The sequence below is a fragment of the Rhineura floridana genome, chromosome 6 (genome assembly GCF_030035675.1).
Source record: "Rhineura floridana isolate rRhiFlo1 chromosome 6, rRhiFlo1.hap2, whole genome shotgun sequence".
Classification (NCBI taxonomy): domain Eukaryota; kingdom Metazoa; phylum Chordata; class Lepidosauria; order Squamata; family Rhineuridae; genus Rhineura; species Rhineura floridana.
In genome coordinates, this window is record NC_084485.1 from 30,196,752 (window position 1) to 30,221,357 (window position 24,606).

The 24,606-nt window shown below is 42.8% G+C and overlaps 1 protein-coding gene and 1 pseudogene across 4 annotated transcripts in view; both read right to left on the reverse strand.

Annotated features, from left to right (window-relative positions):
- SLC9A8 (solute carrier family 9 member A8) overlaps positions 1 to 24,606 on the reverse strand; it is a 117,682-nt gene that overhangs the window by 92,129 nt on the left and 947 nt on the right. For 2 of the 4 annotated variants that reach the window (XM_061631330.1, XM_061631332.1), the window contains exons 1-3: positions 18,223 to 18,310; positions 9,233 to 9,411; positions 1,965 to 2,045 (exon numbers count right to left, since the gene is read on the reverse strand). In XM_061631330.1, coding sequence (XP_061487314.1) covers positions 1,965 to 2,045; positions 9,233 to 9,411; positions 18,223 to 18,236 — 274 coding nt within the window. In that variant the 5' untranslated portion in view covers positions 18,237 to 18,310. Of the gene's footprint in view, positions 1 to 1,832; positions 1,854 to 1,964; positions 2,046 to 9,232; positions 9,412 to 18,222; positions 18,311 to 24,606 lie in introns of those variants that run through there. The other 2 variants (XM_061631331.1, XM_061631334.1) reach the window with 2 other exon arrangements.
- On the reverse strand, positions 14,111 to 14,262 carry LOC133388187 (U1 spliceosomal RNA; annotated as a pseudogene).

Here is a 24,606-nt window from a genome sequence, read left to right on the forward strand (position 1 = left end):
TGTTGGAAGGGAGATACCAGGGAACAGGCTATGACAAACGCATCTGTCCCTGTAAGGTGGGTAGCATAGAAACGCTCTCACATGTTTTCTTTGCTTGCCCATTATACTTGTTCGAACGTCATAAATATATATATCCAATCACCAAAAAGTTTCCAAATAAACCTCCCGAGTGTATGTTATCCTATCTTTTGACTGGCTCAAATAGGTCGATTATGGTCTCAGTTGCTAAATTTGTTTATACAGCCCAACTCAAACGTTTAAAATCTCTTTCTTGAAAGCCTATTATAGATTTTATTTTGTTGTCCTATTTTACTTAGAGTTTAACATTTCCATTTTATTGTATACTATTTTATCGTTGTATTTTATATTCTCTGTACGGGTCATTGACCGCAATAAATATTCTGATTCTAATACATGGTATGTATATATGGTAATTAATTCCAAATAGCTCAAAGATTATCAGGATATATGCATCATTATCTTGATTATTTATAAACAGCTTAAAACTATACTGGGCAATGTAGACTAGCTCAATGAAAAGCATTCCCTGCCAAAAGCTAACAACTTAACAACACAGGAAGAAACGGAAGGTAAAAAGAACAACCTAAGGAGAGGGTCAGTTAATAATTGCTGTTAAAGATTAATGTTACAAGTGGCTAGTTATTTAGTGGCTATTTTATCTATATTAGCTCAGCAATACTTAACAACAAACCTTAAGATAAACTAATAGTATCCTACCTATCTTACTGATGCTGCAGACAGGAATGATCTGATGCTTAGAGATAAGCAACAGCAGCCATCCCCAGCCTAGCACCCTTTAGATGATTTGGATTCCAACTCCCATCATCTCCAGCCAGCATGGCTAACAGTCAAGCATAATTTAGGGATTGGACATAACAATAAATCACAGTTAATTGAAAGCAAGTGGAAGCTTCTGATCTCCTCTTCACAGCCACACCAGAGGAGGAGAGGGCAGGAAAAAGTACACAAGTTCAAGGCTAACTCGTGTAAGGCTAAACCATAGTTTAGTGTTACATTCATACCCAATCTATGTATATTATTTTATTTAAATATTCCCAATCCCCTTTCCCCATACAACTCCTTCTAGTGTTCTGTTATGACAGCTTGTTTTCTTATTGTCTGTCATTTCTTGTATGTTGGTATTGTCAGTCACACTTTTAGAGACAGCTGTAGAATGCTTTTTGAGTTCCGTATCTTTTCAGGACGTTTGACTGAGTAATATTTAGTATATACCAATAACTCAAACATAACCTCCATGCAGCTACATACAGAGAACTGTGAAATCTAGGGAACTACCCACAGCACATCTGAAGCATTAGCTATATGTAGGCCAGCTACTGCCACAGGACGCTAGTGAATAGCAACAAAAAGTGCTCTACAAAAACAAGGAAATCTGCCAGGGGTGGGACAACTTTCTGAGTTCTTTACACCATAAATTCTTAACTTTATAATACTTTGTGATAACTTTATGAGCTCTGTGTGCCTGCCTTTAAATTCTGCCTTCTTTGATTTGTGTATTTTTAAATGACCTAATTCATCAGATTTTACACACAATCCAGTTGGTGCCCTTGAATTTTCTACAATTCCTTGCATCGTTATGATAACAGTGTCCCCAGCTGCTATGCTTACATTTAGGAATGTAAGAAGCTGCCTTGTACCAAGTCAAACTATTGGTCCATCTAGCTCAATACCCTCTACACTGACTGGCAGCCGTTCCCCAGGATTTCAGACAGGTGTCTCTCCTAGCTCCACCTGGAGATGCTGCAGATATTGTCTTTGTTCTTTGTGCAATAGCCTGCACCCTACCTTACCCTCTTCCTCCTACTTTGGTTTCACTGGATCAGGATGAATACTGAAAAGAAAAGGTTCAGAGATGGTCTTTTATCTGAACAATTAGAGCCCAAGAGCACCCATTAATTTTCCCACTCTTATAAGGTACTCACCTAAAGAAACAACAGCAACACTCTCTGGCATGAAATGTAGCCTGTATCTGATCAATAAATGCACCAATATGATGCAGATAGCTGGAGGGGAAATAAAACAACATTGAGGTAGAGTATGAACAGCAACAAATAAGATGATTCAAACAAGTTGTTCAATTCTCATCAAAATAAATGCAAAGCCAAAAAAAGGTGAAGAGGTTGTCTGGAAATTTCAAATATTGCAAGAACAGGACCAGATCGTTAAAAGATAAAATAGTTTATAAAAGTATTATGTGGGGTTTTTAAAATTAAAAATCTCCTTCAGTATCACCCATGGGGACAGAGGATGGCTTGATTCAGGTCTAGTTCCTTTGTTTCTTATCTTTTTTGCTCAGAAATCAACACAGGTTTGATTTCACTCTTCCAGATGGCACTTTTCCAGCCAGTATCAATTGAACCTGACAAGGATCCCTGATGCTGACACTAAGAAAAGGAAATTTGTCAGTCTCAATGAAAATAGCAGAGACAACACATTGTAAATGTGCTAGTGCCAAACTGTTTTACACTCACCATATTGAGAATGTTTTTGGACTGCTCAATCTGTGTGCTAGAACTTAAATAATATGCTGGTCCATACTGTATCCAAAGGAGAGGAAAGTCAACACAAACTACAATTTGCTCATATAAATGAGTCAAATTATGGAAATGATCCTGCCAGGAGACCTTGATTCAAATTAATTCCAATGAAGATCCATGCCTCTGTCAGGGCTAGGAACAGAGGAAGCTGCCTTTTACCAAGTCAGATCATTGGCCCATCTAGCTCAGTATTGTCAACTACACCACTGGTCTTCAATTTGTGGGTTGGGACCCACTACTGGGTTGCAGCCTGGCGTAAAACTCCCACAGTGCAAATATATCATTACAGAAAAACATAAATAGGTAAATAACTGGATTGATTTTATGCCTAAATTGTAATATAATGATATAAGTGTTGTTCAATGGAGAGGAAAGGATTTATATCTTAAATGATGATGAATGGAAGGCAAGATTATACACCGTCTTTGGTATTTCATTTTTGGGTAATGTTTTTGATATAGGTACATAGGAAGCTGTCTTATACTGAATCAGACCACTGGTCCAGCACTGTCGACACTGACTAGCAGTGGTTGTCCAGAGTGTCAGGTAGGAGTTTCTCCCAACTCTACCTGAAGATGCCAGGAATCAAACCTGCGATCTTCTACCACTGAGCTATGGCCCTTCCCCAAATGTTATATTTTATATTATAAAATATATTACAATATTTTCTGTATTATATTTATGTCTTCTTGTTATGCATGTTTGAAATATTTATATAAAAAAATAAAGAATTATCTGGGCCTGGGAGTTATATTCCCAACGTCAGGCTAGCCAGGCACTAGCCAATAGGCACTTACCACAGCCATAACACAAATCAGTATCAAGAATCAGTTTTCCCGTTATACCTGAACCCATTCCAAATACCTGAATAACTCCTCCCCCCCCCCCGGAGAGACTACCCTAGAAGGGAAAAAGCGTGCATGCATTTTGAGGGCAGCAAATTATCAACGTTCCACCACCACTTAAACTGCCACGTTGCTCTTACACCCTGAATCAACTCAGGGCCATTCAAATGAAAGATTCAGGACAGACAAAAGAAAGTACTTCTTCACACAGCGCACAGTTAAACTATGGAATTCGTTCCCAAAAGATGTGGTGATGGCACCAACTTAGCTTTGAAAGAGGATTAGGTGGATTCATGAATGATAAGGTTATCAGTGGCTACTAGCCATGATGGCTATGCTCTACCTCCGCTGTCAGAGGCAGTATGCCTTTGAATACCAGTTGCTGGGCATCGCAGCTGCGGAGAATGCTATTATACTCAGGTCCTATTAGCAGCCTTTGCATAGGCATAAGGTTGGCCCCTGTGAAAACAGGATGCTAGACTAGATGAGCCTCTGGCCTGACCCAGCAGAGCTCTTTTTCTATTCTGAAAAATTTTCTTCCCATTTTCCCTCCAACTGTTTTTCTGGCCAATGTGCAACAAGACACACAGAAAATGGGTTCCTTCGACAAGAGACAGAAGAAGAGGCAAGTAGGTAGCTCACCTAACTTCAGAAATATTTGGGATCTATGCCCTGCCTAGCTGCCTAGCAAAAAGCAAACAGTAAGCGCTACTTCCCTGATGCCTATAAGCAGTCAAAAGGCTAGCAAAACAACAACAAAAAACAAAGCACGTTACAAGAATGTTTGCAAAAGTCCCCAGATGTTCCCTGCAGAAAGCAAAACAGGGTGTGTCCCAGTGAGGAACCTTTGCAAAGTCAAAGAAAATAAAAAAGCAAATAAAGAAAAGCAAACAAAGTCAAAAAAGTCTGAGTTCACACATTAGGAAAAAAGAGGAGACAAAAATTATAATGTGACTTGCCCATCAACCTATTTCATAAGAATAAATGGGCAAGGCATCACACAGAAATGGTCTAAATCTTAACAGCTTCACAAAGGAGACCATTGGACATGTCTATAAAAGACAGGGGTGCTCTTGCATCACACGAGACAGCATGGGCCCTAAGATCACACAGAAGCATCGCTCAGACGTAGCACAGGATACAGACAGCTGGGATGACTGTGCTGTGCCACCCTAGTCAGAGGCAGCATGCTTCTGAAAACCAGTTGCCGGAAGCCTCAGGAGGGGAGAGTGTTCTTGCACTCGGGTCCTGCTTGCGGGCTTCCCCCAGGCACCTGGTTGGCCACTGTGAGAACAGGATGCTGGACTAGATGGGCCACTGGCCTGATCCAGCAGGCTCTTCTTATGTTCTTCTTATGTTCTTAGATAGCTCTGGTGCTGGGACACAGTGTTTGCTCCGCAATGAAACCACAGTATCTTGTCACTGGGAAAACATAAGCCTGGTATTAACTGAGATAACGAGTGTTGTCTTGTATAGGGTCACACAGTACACGCGACATCACTGTGACAAGTGACACCATGTACCAGTCAAACAGGCAGGAGAAGCAAAACAAACAAAAAAGAATGACAAGTGCCAGTAAGAAGACGTCCTTCCCAAGCAGCAATGCCCCACTGTGTCAGCTGGTTTTTCCCCCTCACATATTTTAAAGAAGTTATTTAGGTTTTCACTCCCCTTCTTAAATGCTACACATATTATCTAACACTTTCTACAAGATGTAAACTAGCTATAACTCAACAGTAGGGCTGCCTCCTCTCCACCTGCAATGGGTGGGGATGGGATGGTGTTCCACAAGCACTCTCTGTGCTGCACTCCACTATCCTAGTGTAATATTAAGACTAACAACTTTGAGGGAGGGCTTTTCCCATCTTCTGGAAAGCAACCCATTTACACCAAGCAAGCTGCTGAATTGAAACTGAAGTTAGGATGAACAGAAAAAGATCAGGATATGGCTACTTTTGTTTCCAAAATAGTGGGCTCTCCCAAAGGTGGCTAACCTGTGGCCCTCTGGATATTGTTGGGCTCTAACTCCCATCAGCCCCAGTGAGCATGGCCAACGGCCAGGGATGGTGGGAGTTGGGAATCCACAACATCTAGAAAGCCACAGATAAGTCAATCCTGGGCTCTATTGAGGTCAGCTCTTGAATCAATAAATCTTGGGAGTGCTGTTTTCTGATAGACTGATTGAAAACACTTCAGCTACAAACCCCCCCCCCCCAAAATCAGGCACATCAGAGACTTGCTTTGGTGGGTTTAACTGGCATGTTTATGTAAAGGAACCTCTTGCTACTATACCTCTCACTGCTACAGAGGGACCATTGCTGTGATATACCATCCAAATCTGGCATCTACCAATCTATTTGCCAGTTGGCCAAAGACAACTGCCCCTGGCTCCCTAGTCTTCAGCTGGTGAATCAGGACTCACTACCAGATTGCAAGTCTGATCTATGATCACAACTTCAGCACCACCACCATACAAATATAGAGTAAAAAACAGAGAAAGAAATGAGTCTGCAAATGCACGTTTGGGTTAAAGGTGGGCCCCAGGTCTGAAAACACTGAAGACTACTTGCTCTAGTGAATGGGATGCACTGTAGCTCACAGATCTGTTTTCCTCAAACCTCTCAACAGTGTTGTGGTTTGGGGAAAGCATTAGCAGCAGCAGTCTTTTCCAGGCAGAGCAAGAGGCTCCTGCTGCTTCTTCAGACCACAGTGCAGATAAGAGTCTCTCCTGCAAGCCCTCTACCCATCTCAAGAGGATTCCAGGGAGTTGAGGGGACTGGTGACAAACATAGAATATGGCTGGCTAGTCCACCAAGCCAACATTTGCAGACTCCCCAGCCCACATGTTTATTCTGTGCTAACCAGTTATGGCCCTGTTGTTACAGTTGTAGCAGCTGTACAGTTAATGGCACAAAACCACCATCTGGGTAGAGGTGGGTGGGAGAAAGGGGGGTTTACAGTACAGGCTGCTTTCAAACCAGATTTTAATAGATTTCAGATTTTAGCCTATTCTGCCAGAAGAGTGGGGGAAAAGATTCCACCCTTCCAAAGAAACCTTTTTAAACACCCTGTGATGTATATACACATGAATGTTTAGACTTTCCTTTGCATTATCTTCTGCCCTTTTCTCTAGCTTTGATCTTTACTTTTTTAGGACTATTGAAACGTCAGGCTGGCCCTGGATGCAAAGCAGATGCCTCTTTTCTCTGAAGACAAAGGGCTGTTTCAAATAGACATGGGACATGATAAAATATCCTGATTTTGTTTTCTCCTTTTGCTTTGCTTAATAAAGTCTCATGGCACTTTATTGTACGATTTAATCTCACTACACTTATAAAAACATCTATTTTATTGCAAGCAGGCCTGTACTTTCTGACACAGAGTGCACATTCTCACTGCAACAACTGTCCAAATGATCACAAAAAATGCCCAGTGTTATTTCTGGAGCGGACAGACACACACACTTGCTATGAATCAAGAGCATCCTAAAGTTGACACAGCTCTGTTTCAGAGCTGGATTCCCTACAGAATGCATGCACAAAGCACTAGCTTTTCCTGACCTTCAATCAGCATGCATGATGGAGCACACAGCACCACTTTCACAGGTATGCTATATACTGTAAGAACATCAGAAGAGCTCTGCAGGATCAGCTAAAAAGGTCCATCTAGTCTGCCTTCCTGCTTCCCACAGTGGCCAACAAGGTGCCTCTAGGAAGCTCACAAGTACGGCATGAAAGCAGCAGCCGTACCCAATGTTGCCATCAAGTGACAGGTGTTTAGCTTCCCTTAAACAAGGGTAGGAAATGTCTGTCCTTCAGGCTAAATGCAGCTCTCCAACCCTCTCTATTCTGCCCTCGGGACTTTCCCCAGGCCAACCCTCTTCTCCTCAGGCCACACCCCTCACCAGCATTTCTCTGTGCCCCCCTTGAGTGCCTGACTGGGCTTTTGCATGGCTGGAACGTAGCCTACTATACCAAGATGAGAGTCCTAGTGTACAGTCTGAAGGCACATGCTACCACCACCTTGCAGAAGCTAAGTAGTTCTAGGTCTAGTTAGTGCCTGTATGGGAGATCTCTTAGGAACAGTATGTATGCATCCTTGGGATCCAAGATGGGAAAAGTGATGTAGAAATGTAAGAAAATACATAAAGAAACAAGTCATGTGTGCTGCTCCATCCACTTTTGTGGCCCCAAAAGGCTTTCCTGAAGGGAATGCAGCTCTGGGCTAAAAAAGTTTCTCAATCCCTAACATAAAGCCTTCATGGTTAATAGACACTTATTGAGCTATTTCACCCAAACTGGCTTCTCCGTGGAATGATTCCAAACAAAGCTGTAAGAGTTTCAATTATTCAACACATGACTTGCCCCATCATGATGCAAGATCCCACAGCCTCCCCCCCATCTCTGTGGGGCAGGTGCACAGGAGTACTTGCAATCATGTGAAGGATATTATGGGCCTGGGTGATCCTTTCTGGTGATTTCTCTAAAAAGGCTGTAATATGTGCTCCAGTTCCTACTGGGGTGACTGAGATTTGCATAGGCCCAACTAACGTCCTCCAATAAGAATGGGTTGTTGCAAAGAAAACACCCCTGCCTTTTTCCCAGGATACTTTTCACACTACCAGCAGAGCAATCCTACCTGAGGCCTGGTGTCTGCACACTTATCCGCAAGGGTCCTCATAGTCAACTCTTGCCCTAAGAGACCATCGCTCAGTAGTAAAGTGTGTGTTTTGCATGCACACGGAGCCAGGTTCGGTCCCTGGCATCTCTGGTTAAAAGGATCAGGCAGCAGAGTGAAAAAGTCTGCTGGACACCCTAAAGTCGAAGTAGACAATATCCAGTGAGATGGACAAGTAGTCAAACATGGTATATGTCAGATTCCTCTGTTCCTAAAGCTTCATTCAAATATGCCATCAACAAAGAAGGGTACATGCCTTTGGAGAGCAGCAAATGCCAATTTGCATACTTAGCAGTCTAATTAAGTCTGCCTAATGCCTTTGGCATGCCATCTTAGGACTATTATAGACTGCAGGCTTTAGTGCAGGAACAGGGACCCTATGGCCCTCCAGATGTTGTTGGACTCCAACTCCCATCAGCCCCACTACTAAAGATCAGTGATGATGGGAACTGTAGTCCACCAGCCACAAGATCCCCACCCCTGCTTTAGGGCAACAACACCATTCACTGCTTCCCCACTCCCTTTTGCTTAGCACCAAGCCTGAATAACAGTTCTATAGGACTCAAAGGTTTGCTCACTATTTTGTGACATTGTAGTTGATCCCAATAGAGGTATTACCTTTCTGTGATGGTATGAAGAACCAGTCAAATGTGTTTGTGAACACACAATCTGTTACTTGTCTGTACTTCACATTGCAGTAATTTCTCATAGGCTTGTATAAATACAACCATCTGCCTAGAGCAGAAGTTTGCAAACTGTGGTCCGTGGACCACCAGTGGTTCATGAACTTTATCCAAGTGGTCTGCTGCATGTCCACATTAAATATTCATATTGTTTTTAACTGTATTTTTATTGCTTCTTTTATTTCATATATTGCATTTTATTTTATTGCAATTTGAATTCTATGGAAGATCCTAGGTTCAGTTCCCAGCATCTCTAGGTAGAGCTGGGAGAGACCCCTGTTTAAAACCCTAGAGAGCCGCTGCCAGTCAGTATAGACAACACTGAACTAGATGGACCATTGGTCTGATTCGGTATAAGGCAGCTTCCTATGTTCCCATTTATCAACCTGTATTTGCTCCAGAGGACAATCGAGAGTAATTGATCAGAGGTTGTTGAATGCACATTCACCTAATACAAGAAGACTAAAGAATATAGTCATGCCGCTCGACTGCTCCTCTTGTTGAGCTTGGACCCCAGTTTGCACTGGTAGGATAGGCTTGGCAGGCGTAGGAACAACCAGCTTTGTGGTGAGGGCCAGCGTGGTATGAAGGGTGACATTGAACATGTCATGAGTAGCATTTGATAACCTGCAACAGAATACAAACCCAGATCAGACTAAGCAACAGCTGGACCAAAAATAAAAACAAATGAAAAACACACAGAACTTTGAGGGAAGATTAAAGGAAGTACAATTATTTGAGAAACAAACCTAATAACTTTCAACCCATCTTACGTCAGCCTTCCCTAATTACAGGCTATGTGTTGTGGCTACAGTCTCTTGGAAAAATATCTCAGCTGGAGGTCAATTGTCTGCCAGAATTGTAGGCAGAGGATGTGAAAAGGAATTGAGGCTGGTTTTCCTACAGAGACTCCCAAACAGAGTCTGCATTTGCACATCACAGTAAGCCATAGTTAATGGTTTACCATGAACACAGAGATGACTGTTTCTCTTCTCCCCTAGCAGGAGCAAAAACCACAATCCCTGGCTTAGTGTTACATCTGAACTAGGGATCACGGTTTGTTTCACTCCAAACCACCAAGCTGTGAAGCCAAAGTTTGGCCTTGACTTACTAATTGTGGTTTGCTTGAATAAACATAATTCTTGGTTCAGATATAACACTAGGCCAGTGATCATAGTTTGTTACTCTCACATTAAGGGTGGAGCAGTGTGGAAGTGATATCTGCATTCATGGCAAACCATTATCTATGATTTACTGTGGCATGCAAACTTAGTCACTGAAAGAAACAAGTGCAAGAGGCCTACACACTCCAGGAGGAACAGTTTAGAGAGTTGATTCCTTCAGAAGGAACTGAGTGATGTGCATTACAGTAATATTCTCAATGAACTGTCTATAATTGTAACCTAGCAGAGAACCAGTTGACTCTACACAGCATGAATCAAAGCATGTGTCTTTTAAAAGCACACGTCCCATGGGTGGCACTTTCTCCTTAAAAAGAAACGAGCAACCCTTCTCTAGGACAGTGCATGTTATGGGGAACAGTTGTGCCAATTGGCCCATGTCACACAGAGATGGGCACATAACATATGATTAACTGGAGTGCTCTGTGAGTTTACCAAGGCACAACAATAACTGAACATTTTATCTCTGAAAGCAGGCACTCAGCTGGTTTTCCTGATAGCCACTTTTACTGAACAACTCACTGAAAGCCAGTTAACTAAAACTCTTGTTGTCAGATACGCTTTCATTTTTTCAGTTAAGCCACACTTGGTATAATAAATATGGCAGTATGATGTTAATCCTGTCCCACATACTAAACTGTCCACACTGAAAATAGTGTCAGGAACAAAGGAAGCTGCCTTTGACCACAGACCAGTGTTCTTCAACCTTAGGTCCCTATATGTTGTTGGACTACAACTCCTATCATCCCTGACCGCAGGCTAAGCTGGCTGGTGATGATGGGAGCTGCGGGCCAGTAAGACCTGGAGACCCAAGCTGAAGAACAGTGAGCTGTAGTCTAAGGGAACTTCTGATGTTCCTAACTGTGTTCTCAGTGAGTGTTGAGAGTTTTACTATACGGACCAGCAGCAATTTCCCGGGTTTTAGGAAGTGGGTCATTTCCTGTCACTTCCTTACACCTGAACCTTTTAAGTAGAGATACCAGAGATTGAATCTGGGACCTTCTACATGCAAAGCAGAATCTCTGAACTATGTCCCTCCATCAATGATTATTTAATTGCTATAAAATATTCACTGGACACAAGTATTTTTTTTTTACTGTTATATAAAAAAAAGTGAAATAAGAGCTCCTGTCACAGAGACCCTATTCTTCTGCACTTCTGTTTTGAAAGAGTATTTGTCAGATGTCACAACAGAGTATTCTGTAAGGAGCCACACTGAAACTGAAGTTTCTCATTAAATAAGCATTTTTAGATGTGTTTGTTGCCTCAGGTGTATAAGGTGACTTCTGCTTTAATACAAGAGTTTTCTGCTGTGCAGCACTGAGCTTGCCCAGACAAAATTTATTTTAAAATAAGATGCCAAAGGAAGAGGTTTTTTTTTTAAAAAAGTGCTCTCTGCTCATAAATAGTGAGCTTTCGGGGACATTGCCCCCCTGGGCTCCTACTGGGAGGAAGGGCAGGATATAAATCAAATAATAAATAAATAACATGGTGAAACATCACATGTCCCTTGCAGGATCAGGGCCTTTGGAGAGAGAGAGATGAGGGGTGGGGATAGGGAGGTGATCTGGCCAAATGGAGAAGAAATCTAGCTTAGTGGAGGTCAATTCCAGAAAGGCAATCCACAAAGAGGAAACTGCAGGAAGAAAAGGATGTAGCAGGGTTCATGGAAGTGAGAATTCAGGAAAGGGCTTGCTGAGACAGGATGCGAAACAAAGCAAAGCAAAACAAGAACAGGCAAAAGCAAGGAGGCTATGGTAAATGCTTCATTGCACAGGGCAAAAGCTGCCAAAAGGAAGAGGAAGTTTATACAGGAACAGAAAAGGGCATTCACAAATGGGGGGGGGAGTGGTACAACCAGGCAAAGAGCCAGAAGGACTACTTGGGCCCCAGGAGGCCTGTGGCTTTCCACAGAGATTAATGCTGCATCTGCACCTTACATTTAAAACAGTATTACACCACTTAACAGTCATGGGTTCCTCCAAAGAATCCTAGGAACTGTAGTTCCCTGGGAAGAGGCATTGACTGTTAAACCACTCCAGGAACTGTAGCTCAGGGAGGGGAATAGGGATCTCCTAACAACTCTCAGCACTCTTAGTAAACTACAGTTCCCAAAGATTATTTGTGGAAAGCCAAGGAGGAGGACGTTCTGCTGCACAAGTGGAACTCCGTTGCGCAAGTGGAATGACAGTGTTGGATACAACCCATAATTTAGATATTAATTTTGTAATCATTTTCCAGTATTTGTGTGCCTTCGTTTGATGAGATGTGTGCTTTTGAAAAGACTGCTTTGACTCATGCTGTGCAGAGCACTAGTTCTCTGCTAGGTTATAAATATTGATAGTTTAGAACTGTAACTGTACATTAGTGCATTTAGAATATCACTATAATGCATACCCCTCCATTCCTCCTCAGTCATCTCTAAACACTCTGTTCCTCCTGGAGTGTGTATTTGTAGGTCCCTTATGCTTGTTTCTGTCAATGGCCCAGTTTGCACATCATGGTAACCAGCTCTTTGGTCCTCCAGATGTTGCTCAACTACAGCTCCCATCAGCCCCAGCGAGCAAGGCCAGGGATGATGGGACTTGTACTTAATGGTTTACCTGAACATGGAGATCACTCCTACACTGCTCCAACTGTAAAGTGAGCACGAGTAACAATCCCTGGCCTAGCGTTATGTCTGAACCAAGAATTGTGTTTTGTCTCATTGAAGCAAACCATGAATGGCAAGTTGTGGATGTCTGTTGTAAGCCACTTTGGGCACACCTCAGTGTGGAAAGACATCATATAAATAAAATAATCAAGTCCAGGACATACCTTGCCTTCACAGTGTGGTTCTTGGGAGTGAAACAAACCATGACCCTTGGTTCAGACATAATGCTAAGCCAAGGACTGTGATTTGTTACTCCTGGCAAGTAAGCCAGTTCAAGGTAAATAATCAATTATGGTTTACCATGATGTGCAAATGCAGACTCTGCATGTCTACTTCCGTAAAAGTTGAGCCCTAGGAGGTGTGGAATTAAAATTCTATGGGCCTCAAACTTTGGTTTGAATCTTGCAGACACATAGGGAATGATGGGTAAAACGATAAGGAATATGCTGCAGAGTACATGTACAGAATGTGTTACAGAACATTCTGAGAAAACTGTCGATGCTCAGCCTTCTATAAAACCACATCATAGATAACACATGTATGTATCTTAGGCGTTTCTTTCACAAATAGTTGAAAGATGTCAGTGTGATGATGGAAATCTGCTTCTGTAAGCCTTAGCAGAGCTTGGAAAAGTTACTTTTTTGAACTACAACTCCCATCAGCCCCAGCCAGCATGGCCACTGGATTGGGCTGATGGGAGTTGTAGTTCAAAAAAGTAACTTTTCCAAGCTCTGAGCCTTAGAACAGTGGATCCCAACCTGGGGGCCAGGATCCCCAGGGGGGTCGTGAAGTAATCCAGAGGGGGCCATGAACCGTAAAAAAATGAATTATTTATTATTATTTTTTAAAGAAGTCTTCACTCCCTCGACACTGTCTGCTTCCCACTGGCGCTGCAGATGACACCTCCCCCTTGCTCCAAACGAGAAGGGAGGCCTTTTGCTGAAGCGCCAGAGCGTCTTTCAGGCGCACTAAGGGCAGGCATCTGCCTATAAAATACATGGCAGATGCCAAAGGAGGCTGAGGGTGGAGCTACCAGGAAGAAGAGGAGATTACTATCACTGATTCCTGTCTCCTCACACTGCCGCTGCAGACAACGCCCTTACTTAGAGGAGAGGGGGTTTTGTGAAGCAAAAAGAAGCAAGGCTGCAAAGAAAGGCTGCTTTCCCCCTTCCTTCCTGGCAGCCAGCCTGCCTCCCTGAGGGGAGTGGGTCATGAATTTTTTTCAGCTTATAAAGGGGGTCCCGTGCTCATAAAGGTTGGGAACCACTGCCTTAGAAAATTCGGTATAAGAGTGAGCAGGAAATTGTCTATAGGAGGGAAATTTGGACTTGTGAATGTCTAAATTTCTCACCAATTGGCCACTTGCTTTGTTTTGTTTTACTTGGTTTTGTTTTACTTTGTTGAAAAGAGTGCCTCTGGCAAGATCTGGATTTATACAAAATGGGAAGCTGTTTTCTTCTACAGAGGCTTGGGCTGGGAACCTGTACCTGTAGGAAAGCCAGCCTCAACTACCACAAATTATGCAGTCGAGTTTCCAGCATTTGGGGAAATCACAGGGGTCAGCTCACCTGGAGTGCAACAGAGGAGCCTTTCCCTGGGAAAAACACCATCATGAGCATGGTATCTCCCCTGCTGCATCAGGATCCACACTCAGAGAATGAGTCCACAACTAGTATATAGTTCATATACAGGATGGGTTTGTATAAAGAACGGAATCTCCATTGTCACAGGGCTACAGATAACAGCTGCTGGGGGCATATAACACAGGATGACCATTTCCCAGAGTGCCCCCAAATCATAGGACATCCTGCTGGTTACTGTTGGAGGCAGAATACTGGGCTAGATGAACCTTTGGTCTGATCCAGAAGGGTGGTTTTATGACAGGAACTGTCACTCCAAGACCTTGCCAGTGCATTACTATACCAGGTCTTGCCAGCTAATACATAATCAAGGGGCATGCTGAGGCCTTGCACACTCCTACATCACTATGCCCAAGGGTTGGCTACATCTGCATATTCTAACAAAGCAATGAGAAGAGGCACATGGGTTTAGCATCTCACTGTACTTGCATGAGGTGGTGTGTGTGCAGTATCATCCAGCAGCTGCCACACTGGAGGACACTCCAACCTCTGATAATCCAGCCCGTATGCATCCCCACCCCCAAACACAGAGATTCCCTTTTTATTTACGAAGGTTAGTAGTTTTTGACAAACACCCTCCATGTTCTCTTCTAATCCAGTATCACAGCCCAGCTATACATGGTCTGGTCTACAGTGTTGGAGTAGAGTTAATGGCACCCCAAAACAGAGAGAACCCTCTATAAGCCTGTCCCCACACATAGTTTCCAAGAGAGTAAGTGTGGTGAGCATAGGGTTGGTTTGGCCACTGGAGGCTACAGTTCAAACCTCTGCTCACCCATGCAGCTCATATGGCGGCATTAGACCGGGGCAGCTTGACAAGATTGGGCTTGGGAAACAGCAACCAGTTCTCCTATGAAGTCCTCTATTGTATTTATTTGCCCCTGAGAACTATACTCTATCAAATTTTGTTTAACCTGTACGCTAGTAGTCAATATATTATCTTCTTTACAAGACAAAAAAAATGATTATATGGACAATCTTGCCTAGAACAAGTCAACCTTCCTTTAGTTAAATAGTACCTTTAATATTTTTGGCATGTGGCAGGCATAGTCAAACTGTTTAAAGATTATAAAAGAGAAATGTTTCTGAACAACAAAAAAGAGGAATCTTTTACAAAATGAATGCAAACTGTTTTGCATTGTTTTCTCTCTCTCTCTCTTTAATAATCCTCTTAGAAGTAGTGTTATCATTCTTGCATGGAGGCTTAATTCTCACACAGTGTTGCTGCTAGGCGCTGCCTGCCTGGCTCTGACCCATAAGAGGGTCTTATCAGTAGCAGTCCCCAATTAAGCAATGTTCTCCTTGCATCTGTTCCCTTTGTATAAGTGGGGTCTGCAACAAAACGTTGCAGTGTGAAGTGCTGCTGTTCAGACTCCAGCCACTCTGTTCCATTCCTCCTTCCCCACCTGTTTTTCCAGGTTTTTTTTAACCCCCAATAGTCAGTCAGCATTTTGTGGCTAATACGCACACACAATCCTCACTGGGATGTTTTGGGGATATCCCCCATTTACATTTTTTTCCTTGAAAAGAAATGTACTTCAGCAAAGCTTAGGGTGTCCCCCAAGCCCTCCTGTGCAGGATTGGTGTTGCTTTGTCTATTTAAGCAACAGCACTCAGAGTCTGAACATTGGGAAAAGAGGGGATGATATAAAAATGAAATTAGATTCTTAAAGAGTTGGACTGAGAATGTAAAACTTTAAACCATGTCTTTGTGGAAGAGGAATGGGAGGGGCACCAGAGTGTGACAAGTTGTTGTCTCTCAACCTGATCAACCTCAAAAAGTTCCAGCAAAAATAACAAGCCTGTTAACATGAAGACTACTAGTGGGGAGAACCAATAATTTGCAGCAGGCAGGTGGGAAAACAAGACAACTTACTATCCCCCTTTACTCCCCTTACTGCTCCTTAACACAAGATGCACTGATGCCCATCACCTTGGATGACTTTAAAATATTAGACAAATTTGTGGAGGACGAAGCTATAATGGCTACTAGCCACAATGGCTATGTTCTACGTCCCGTGTCAGAGGCAGTACTCCTCTGAATACCAGTTGCTGGAAATCACACAGACGAATGATAAGGGCGCTGCTGAGTTGAGAAGGAGTATGCAGCAGGGGAGTAACTACTCCCTTCCAGCCAGTAAGCACTTGGCAAGTATTGCCTACTTGTGGACATGCCATGTTCTGATGGGGCGGGGGGGGGCTGCAGTTGACCAACTCTGGTACCTAAAATACCATAGGTGATTTGTTGGGCAAGGGAAGATGACAGGTATCTATATGAACCTAATTACCTGGTCTACTTTCCTCTCCACATCATCCCAGTTCTTACATAAGTGCAAGTCTCCACGGAAAAAAAGGTGCTGACTAACAGAGATTGCTGCTATCTGTATGATTTGCAGCCATCCTGAGATATTAGGCTATGATAGAAAAGTACTTCAAGAAGAAGTGAAGAAGGGAAAGCTGGCTTTGATTGTAGGTTTGCAGTTATCTGGCATCAGTGGTTTTATTTCTATAATAATACATCCCAGTATCTGGAACTTGAGCTGGTAACACACACAAACCCCAATCCCTACGGGCTGACTGGCGACTCAAGTCACATGCGACACTAAAAGCACCTTTGAATTTCTCTTGAGCTATTTGTGTGCAAATATTTATGCTGTCAACACAAAAAATAAAAAGCTGTCCATTTTAAATGTAAGAGAGAATACTGCCCAGGGTAGATTTTACATTTGGAGTACAGATAAGTAAGGATAAAGGGTGCAGAACTGTGTATGCTGCCCTAAATTCCAAATTCCTAAACTGACAGGAAAACAATCTAATGCTGATTTATTTTACATTTTTACCACCAAGGTGCTCAAGGTGGCATGGACATTTCTCCCCCTGCCCTCCATCCCCATAATAACCCTGTGAAGTAGGCTAGGCTGAGACTACAAACTGGGTTCACATGAACAAGTTAGTTCCTGGAGTGAAAATCACAGCCATCATAGTGCCCCCCCCCATCCTGCTGCTGCACTAAGCCGGCTAAGCCATGGTTTGGTTATGCATCCAAACTTGGGGTTGTGGTTTGTCTCACTCCATGCAAAATACAAGCTGTAATGAAGGGTTGTTCTTGGTTTACTGCTCATGGTTTGTCTGGGACAGGCAAACCACAAGCCTGGGTTTGGATGTAATGCTGAGTGTTGGGGTACCCTACCCTGGGTAGTGTGATGGTAGCAGGACCAGGGAGAGGAACACAGCAGCCACAATCTTTGCTCAGGAAACCTGCATGTGTTCATACTAAGCCATGGTTTAGGCTAGTGTTGCATGCAAACTGGGCCAGTGACTGGCCCACAGTTACCTAATAAATTTGTGTGGCTGAGCAGGGATTTGAACTCTGGTTTTTCGCTTCTAGACCATCAGTCTAACAACTGTTCCATTCAGGGTGGTGGCTGTCTGGGAAAAGTGGCTGAGGTAGACAAAAACACAATATAAACCACATGTAATCCGCAGAGATATGTCAAAGGCACTCTGCACATGCTCAGAGACACGTGCTTTGGTGCAGAGCACCCTGCTAGCAGCATTCAGGTTTCAGTGCTGGGACATAGTTATCCCAGGCTGTTGCCATCGCACTAAGAATGAGCTACCTGCTGGTTGTACAGAGTGAGATATAAAATTAATATGAAAAGTGGAGACGTTTTTGCTGTTATAGGAGCCCAGCCATCAGGTATGAGCACCTGTGCTAGACGGGGCAACGATCACCCCTATCCTTTTATTTTCCTTATCCTGTTTCCCGGTTCACCATCAGCGATCGCGGGCAGGATGTCCTGTTCTCTCCTGTCTTGTCTTGCCTACCCACGTTGCTATAACTTGTATCGTCTTAACAACGCGGAAACATCGTTCTCTCGCCCTGCCACGCTCGCCTTCCTTTCACACCCTGTCAGAGATTTCCCAGCCTCCCCCACGGAACCCCCAAGAAGAAGCCACTCACTCCATTTCCGGCATTTTCTCGCTTCTTCTCCCTCCCGATCTCAACTGGGGGAAGCAAAATTAGGTCTCTCCGCCACCCACCCCGCACCATAGAGCGCTAGTGCTAAACAGACCGTGGCACACTTCCGGGTTCTTATTTACGACTCTCTGGACTCGACATGAGGCTTTTCTATGGCCAAGGGGAGTAGAGGGAGGGGAATCGAGTGGGACGAGTGAGTCGACCCTCAGTCTTACTAGCAGCGGCGTCATCGTTGCGTGGCTAGCGCCTGACGTCACGGCCGAGACCGAGAGCTTCCAAAACAACTGTAGCCCTTTTCTGTTTCGCTGGGAAATGACGACGGAGAGTTTCCAGAGAGTTGCCGAGCAATGACGCCTGTTTCTGAGAAATAGCAACACGATGTAGTCCGTAGTTTGGGGGTCTTATTAGATCCGCTCCTGTCTCTGGAGGCTCAGGTAGCCTCGGTGGCACGGAACGCGTTCTACCAGCTTCAGCTGGTAGCCCAACTACGACCCTATCTGGACAGGGAGAACCTTGCCACAGTTATCCATGCTCTGGTAACCTCTAGATTGGACTACTGTAATGCACTCTACGTAGGGTTACCTCTGAAGACGGTTCGGAAACTTCAGCTGGTACAGAATGTTGCGGCCAGAGTTCTTACTGGGATTAAAAAATATGATCATATAACCCCTGTCCTGGCCCAGCTGCACTGGCTACCAATATGTTTCCGGGCCAGATTCAAAGTGTTGGTTCTTACCTATAAAGCCCTTAACGGCATTGGACCGCAATACCTGGTGGAACGCCTCTCCCGCTGTATACCTGCCCGTTCACTACATTTGACATCGAAGGCCCTTCTCCGGGCTCCAACGCATATGGAGGCCCGGAGAGTAATAACCAGAACTAGGGCCTTCTCAGTGGTGGCCCCCGAGCTATGGAACGCCCTCCCTGATGAGATACGCCTGGCGCCTTCTTTGTTATCCTTTCGGCGCCAGGTAAAGACCTACCTCTTTGCTCAGGCATTTTAATTTAATTTTAATTTGTCTTTGTCTTGATTTTGTTTCTATATTTTACAGTGTATTGTTATCATGTTTATTGTATTTTAATCTGTTTTTACCTTTTGTACACCGCCCTGAGAGCTAGAAAGCTATAGGGCGGTTTAGAAATCTAAATAAATAAATAAATGTGGAAATTCCTCTTCCCCATTTCTTTTCCTTTTGCATTGTGTCTGTTAGGTAATGAGCCTGTTCTCAGGGACTATTTATGCTGGGCATATAAATTTTAGTTTAAAGTTATTAAAGTTATTATTATAATATTAATGGCAGTAGCAGCAGTTATAAGAGAGCGGAGTATATTGTTATTATATGCTTCATCTCTTACGAGAGTTGTAAGACAACAGATCTTACTATTATTATGTTACATTTTATTTCTAGGCCGCCTTTCGGCCAAATAGGCCCCCAAGGCGGCTTACACACAAATACAAATACAAATACAAAATGCAAATAAAAACAATACAATTTACAAAAAAAAAAAATCAAACTAACAAAGTCCTACCATCTCTAAAAAAACAGGAGCAGCAAACCAAAAGCATTCATCTTCCTGGTAAAGGGCAGTCCCCAGAAAAATGTCACTAAGAGCAGGGGTGGGGGGCAAAGCAGGTGGAAAAGCATGCCCCTTGATGGTCCCAGCACAGTCCCAGCACAGTCCCATCCCTGCAGCAGGATGTCTCAGCCTGCAGCTCCTCCTGATAAGGCCCAGGCAGAGGGGTGGGGCAAGGCAGGTGGAAATGCTTGCCCCTTGATATTTTTATGCTCTGTTCTCTTCTCACTTCTGCTACTGCTTCTGAAAAAACTGGGCTTTACGGCTTTATGCCAGTAGCAGCAGTTCTAAGAGAAGAGAGGATAATAATAATTATTATTATTAGCTTCATTCTAGAGAACAGAACTTAATAATATGCTCTGTTCTCTTAGAACTGCTGCTACTGTCATAAAGACCTAAAGTTCATTTTTTCAAGTCAAACATCTCATGCTGCTGGTTGGTGAAGCATCTTCATTACAAGGAAAAGTTGTGTTTGGGGCTTAGATTTTGGCAGAGCTGGCCCAAGATATTTTGCTGCCTAAGGTGTTGGCTGGTCCCTTACACATCATCAAAAAAAGAGATCACAGATTTCAACAAAATTTGCAGAATATATGTATAAATTCTGGACAGTTAAGGCAGACAGAAGAAAGCATCTCTTCACACAATGCATAGTTAAACTATGGCATTTGCTGCCACAGGAGGCAGGGATGATCAGGGAACAGAAAAGAACTAGGAATTGTGGGGAAATGAAGCAGAAATGAAGCAGGAGAAAGACTTATTGAATTCTGTGAAGCCAATAATTTGTTTCTTGCAAACACATTTTTTGAGCAACCGAAAAGACAACTGTACACGTGGACATCACCAGATGGTCAATATAGGAATCAAATTGATTATATAATTGGTAACAGAAGATGGAGAGTTTCCATACTTTCTGCGAAAACAAGACCAAGAGCAGACTGCGGAGTAGGGATGTTGAATAATCAACAGGGGAACACACTGACTGACTGAGATGAAATAAAAGGAAGATGGAAGCAATACACTGAAGAACTCTATAAAAGAGGTGCAAGGATGACAGATTCATTCATGGAGAAACCATATGATGAAGAACCAGAAATTTTAGAATGAGAGGTGAAAGCTGCTCTTAAAATACTTGGAAGAAACAAATCACCAGGAACAGATGGCATACCAATAGAGTTGCTATAAGCTACTGAGACTGAATCTGTCCAAATTTTGATAAAAACAATGGCCCACATACTGGAAGCGTTCAATATATATCCTAATTCCAAAGAAAGGGGATCCCAGAGAATGCTGTAATTATCAAACTATTGCCTTACTATCCCATGCAAGTAAAGTAATGCTCAAGATTCTACAACAAAGCCTCTTACCATATATGGAGTGAGAAATGCCAGACATCCAAGCTGGATTTAGAAAGGGAAGAGGCACCAGAGATCATATTGCAAACATAAGTTGGATAATGGAACGGACCAAGGAATTTCAGAACAAAATCACCCTGTGCTTTATAGATTACAGCAAATCTGTTGACTGAGTAGATCATGAAAAACTATGGAATGCTTTAAAAGAAATGGGGGTGCCACAGGATCTGATTGTCCTGATGTGCAACCTATAATCTGGACAAGTGGCTACTGTAAGGACAGAATATGGAGAAACCGATTAGTTCCCCATCGGAAAAGGTAGAAGACGGGTGTATTTTATCACCCTATTTGTTTAATCTACATGCAGGACATATACGGAAAGCGGGATTGGACCAAGATGATGGTGTGAAAATTGGAGGGAAAAATATCAATAATTTAAGATATGCAGACAATACCATACTACTAGCAGAAAACAGTAATGACTTGCTGATGAAAGTTAGAGGAAAGCACAAAAGCAGGAGTACAGATGAACGTCAAGAAGACTAAAGTATCGACCACAGAAGATTTATGTAACTTTAAAGTTGACAATGAGGACATTGAACTTGTCAAGGATTATCAATACCTCGGCATAGTCATTAATCAAAATGGAGACAATAGTCAAGAAATCAGAAGAAGGTTAGGACTGGGGAGGGCAGCTATGAGAGAACTAGAAAAGGTCCTCAAATGCAAAGATGTATCACTGAACACCAAAGTCAGGATCATTCAGACCATGGTATTCCCGATCTCTATGCATGGATGTGAAAGTTGGACAATGAAAAAAGCGGGTAAGAGAAAAATCAACTCATTTGAAATGTGGTGTTGGAGGAGAGCTTTGCGGATACCATGGACTGCGAAAAAGACCAATAATTGGGTGTTAGAACAAATTAAACCAGAACTGTCAATAGAAGCTAAAATGCTGAAACTGAGGTTATCATACTTTGGACACATCATGAGAAGACCTGATTCACTAGAAAAGACAATAATGCTGGGAAAAACAGAAGGGAGTAGAAAAAGAGGAAGGCCAAACAAGAGATGGATTGATTCCATAAAGGAAGCCACAGACCTGAACTTACAAGATCTGAACAGGGCAGTTGACAACAGATACTCTTGGAGGTCACCGATTCATAGAGTCGCCATAAGTCGTAATCGACTTGAAGGCACATAACAACAAAAGAGGATTAGACAGATTCATGGAGAATAAGGCTATCAGTGGCTACTAGCCATGATGGCTATGTTCTGCCTGTATGGTTGGAGGCAGTATGCTTCGGAATACCAGTTGCTGGAAATGACAGGATGGGAGAGTGCTCTTGTGCTTAGGTTCTGCTTGTGGGCTTCCCATAGGCACCTGGTTGGCCACTGTGAGAACAGGATGTGGGACTAGATGGGCCATTGGCCTGATCCAGTAGGACTCTTCTTAGTTGTTATGTTCTTAGATGCAAATTTAGAAATAATTTCTACAATTTACATAGAAAGATTGTACATCTCACAGTAATCGGGAAGACTGGGGCTGTATCCATGCTCAGTCTAGTGTCCAGATCCTAACTGTTGATGGGAAACTTCAAAGGTCCTGCTCTCCTTATTATTTGTTATCTTTAAACCAGACTTCAACTGGAAAGCCCTTCAAATAAAGGACTCCTTCAAACAGAACTTTCTTCAGAAAGCATTTTGTATAGAGGTACCCTCCTGCCCCCCCCCAGTCCAGGTACATGGGATCCAAAGGCAGTCAAGTTGTAATAGGATTGGTGGGTTGGTATGGATGGTGTCTTTGGGTCCCCTTCCATCCTGTGATTTTGAATCTGTATAGACAGAGTTGTAGCAGAGAAATCTGCTTCGCTGGTGAAGACAGTTTCATTGTTAGGTTAATAGGTCTGTCAGGTACCCAATCTACATGTCTATAGACTTGGCCAAGAAAAGATGTATTGCCATAGGAAAGAGGATTGCCGTCCACATTCACCTGGCTGGGGCAGGAGGTAGATTCTGAGTGTGTCCGATTTGAAGCTGGGAGCTGCTCAGTGTGCTGAACCCAAAGCCATGGCTTTGGGGAGTCCCCTAGAAACCTAATGGAGAAGCACAGTCTGTTGGGGTGTTGATGGCAAGAGCCCTTCCATCTTCTGCTCAGGTTGTAGATATGTTTAAATGAAAACATTTATCATAAAGACACCATAGTTTCTAGTCACCTTCATTTCAAGGAAACTGGGTAAGTACTAGAACCCCTTGAAGTCTCACACTGCTTGGACAGTGGGGTGTACACAAGAAGTTATTTTGGCACATGAGGCAAACAACAACTCCACAAGGGCCTCTTCCTCTTCCTGGCAGTTATAAATACATAGCAATTTGGTGCCTTTTCATGACCCCCAATATCACCTGCTTGAGGTGGTCTCAATCTCTCTAATGGTAGAACTGGCCCAGCAGTTAAGTTTTGAGGATACTTATGCTCTTTTTAAAAAAAAAAAAGATCATCCAAAAGTGGAAAGTGAAATAACTGCAAGAAGGTGTTTTTTGTTTTTAAGTTATCGGGAGCAGATGCTTAGTTCTGCAATGCAACCAGTGGTCTGACTCAGGAGTTGTCCTTAGTGGCCACCAGGAAGAAACCAAGTGAAATTCAGATTCTCATTAATCAGTGGTGGTTTTGTCTGGCTTCTCAAGCTGTAAATCTGCTAGGGATGGAGAATAAATTAGATTCAGTTCGCATTTATAGCTGAATTTATTAAATTTGCATTGTCCAAAACAATGAGAACTGAAACACAGCCATCCTTCAAAATTCACACTTATCTGAATTTTGCAATGCAGTTCTCCAACCAAGCAATGTTTACAAAAATGCATATATTAGGGAAAGTGTGCACAAAATGAATATAGTGGTGAAAATAACATAAAATGCCTTATATTAGGATAAATTGCTTACAAAAAATGTGTACATTAGCCAAAACTGATACAAAAATGTGTTTAGTAGGAGAAACTTGCACTAAAATCCTGTAGATTTCATGAGGATTAAAAAAAATTTTTTGCAAATAATGTGAAGAATTGAATTTAAGATTAGAAAAATGAGAACTGAAACTGACAGATCATTCCATCCCCAAAATCTGCCCAACATTTCTGGCACTTCCCAGTATTACAACAATATATCTGTGTTGTTGATCATGTAAGCACTGGTTATGGAACAGGAAGCAGAGAGTAGGCATAAATTGATAGTTTTATGTAAACAACATATATATTAAGCATTTTATTATTTTGCTAAATAAATCAATTAGTTCTCCCAATGGAGCTATGTAGGAAATAAGATCTCCCAAGGATTGGGACTGGGACCTGCGCTTTTTAACTTGCTGATAAATGACCTGGTGTTAGGGGCGAGCATTGAGGTAGCCAAGATGACTAATGATGATGATATCAATACTTATACTTC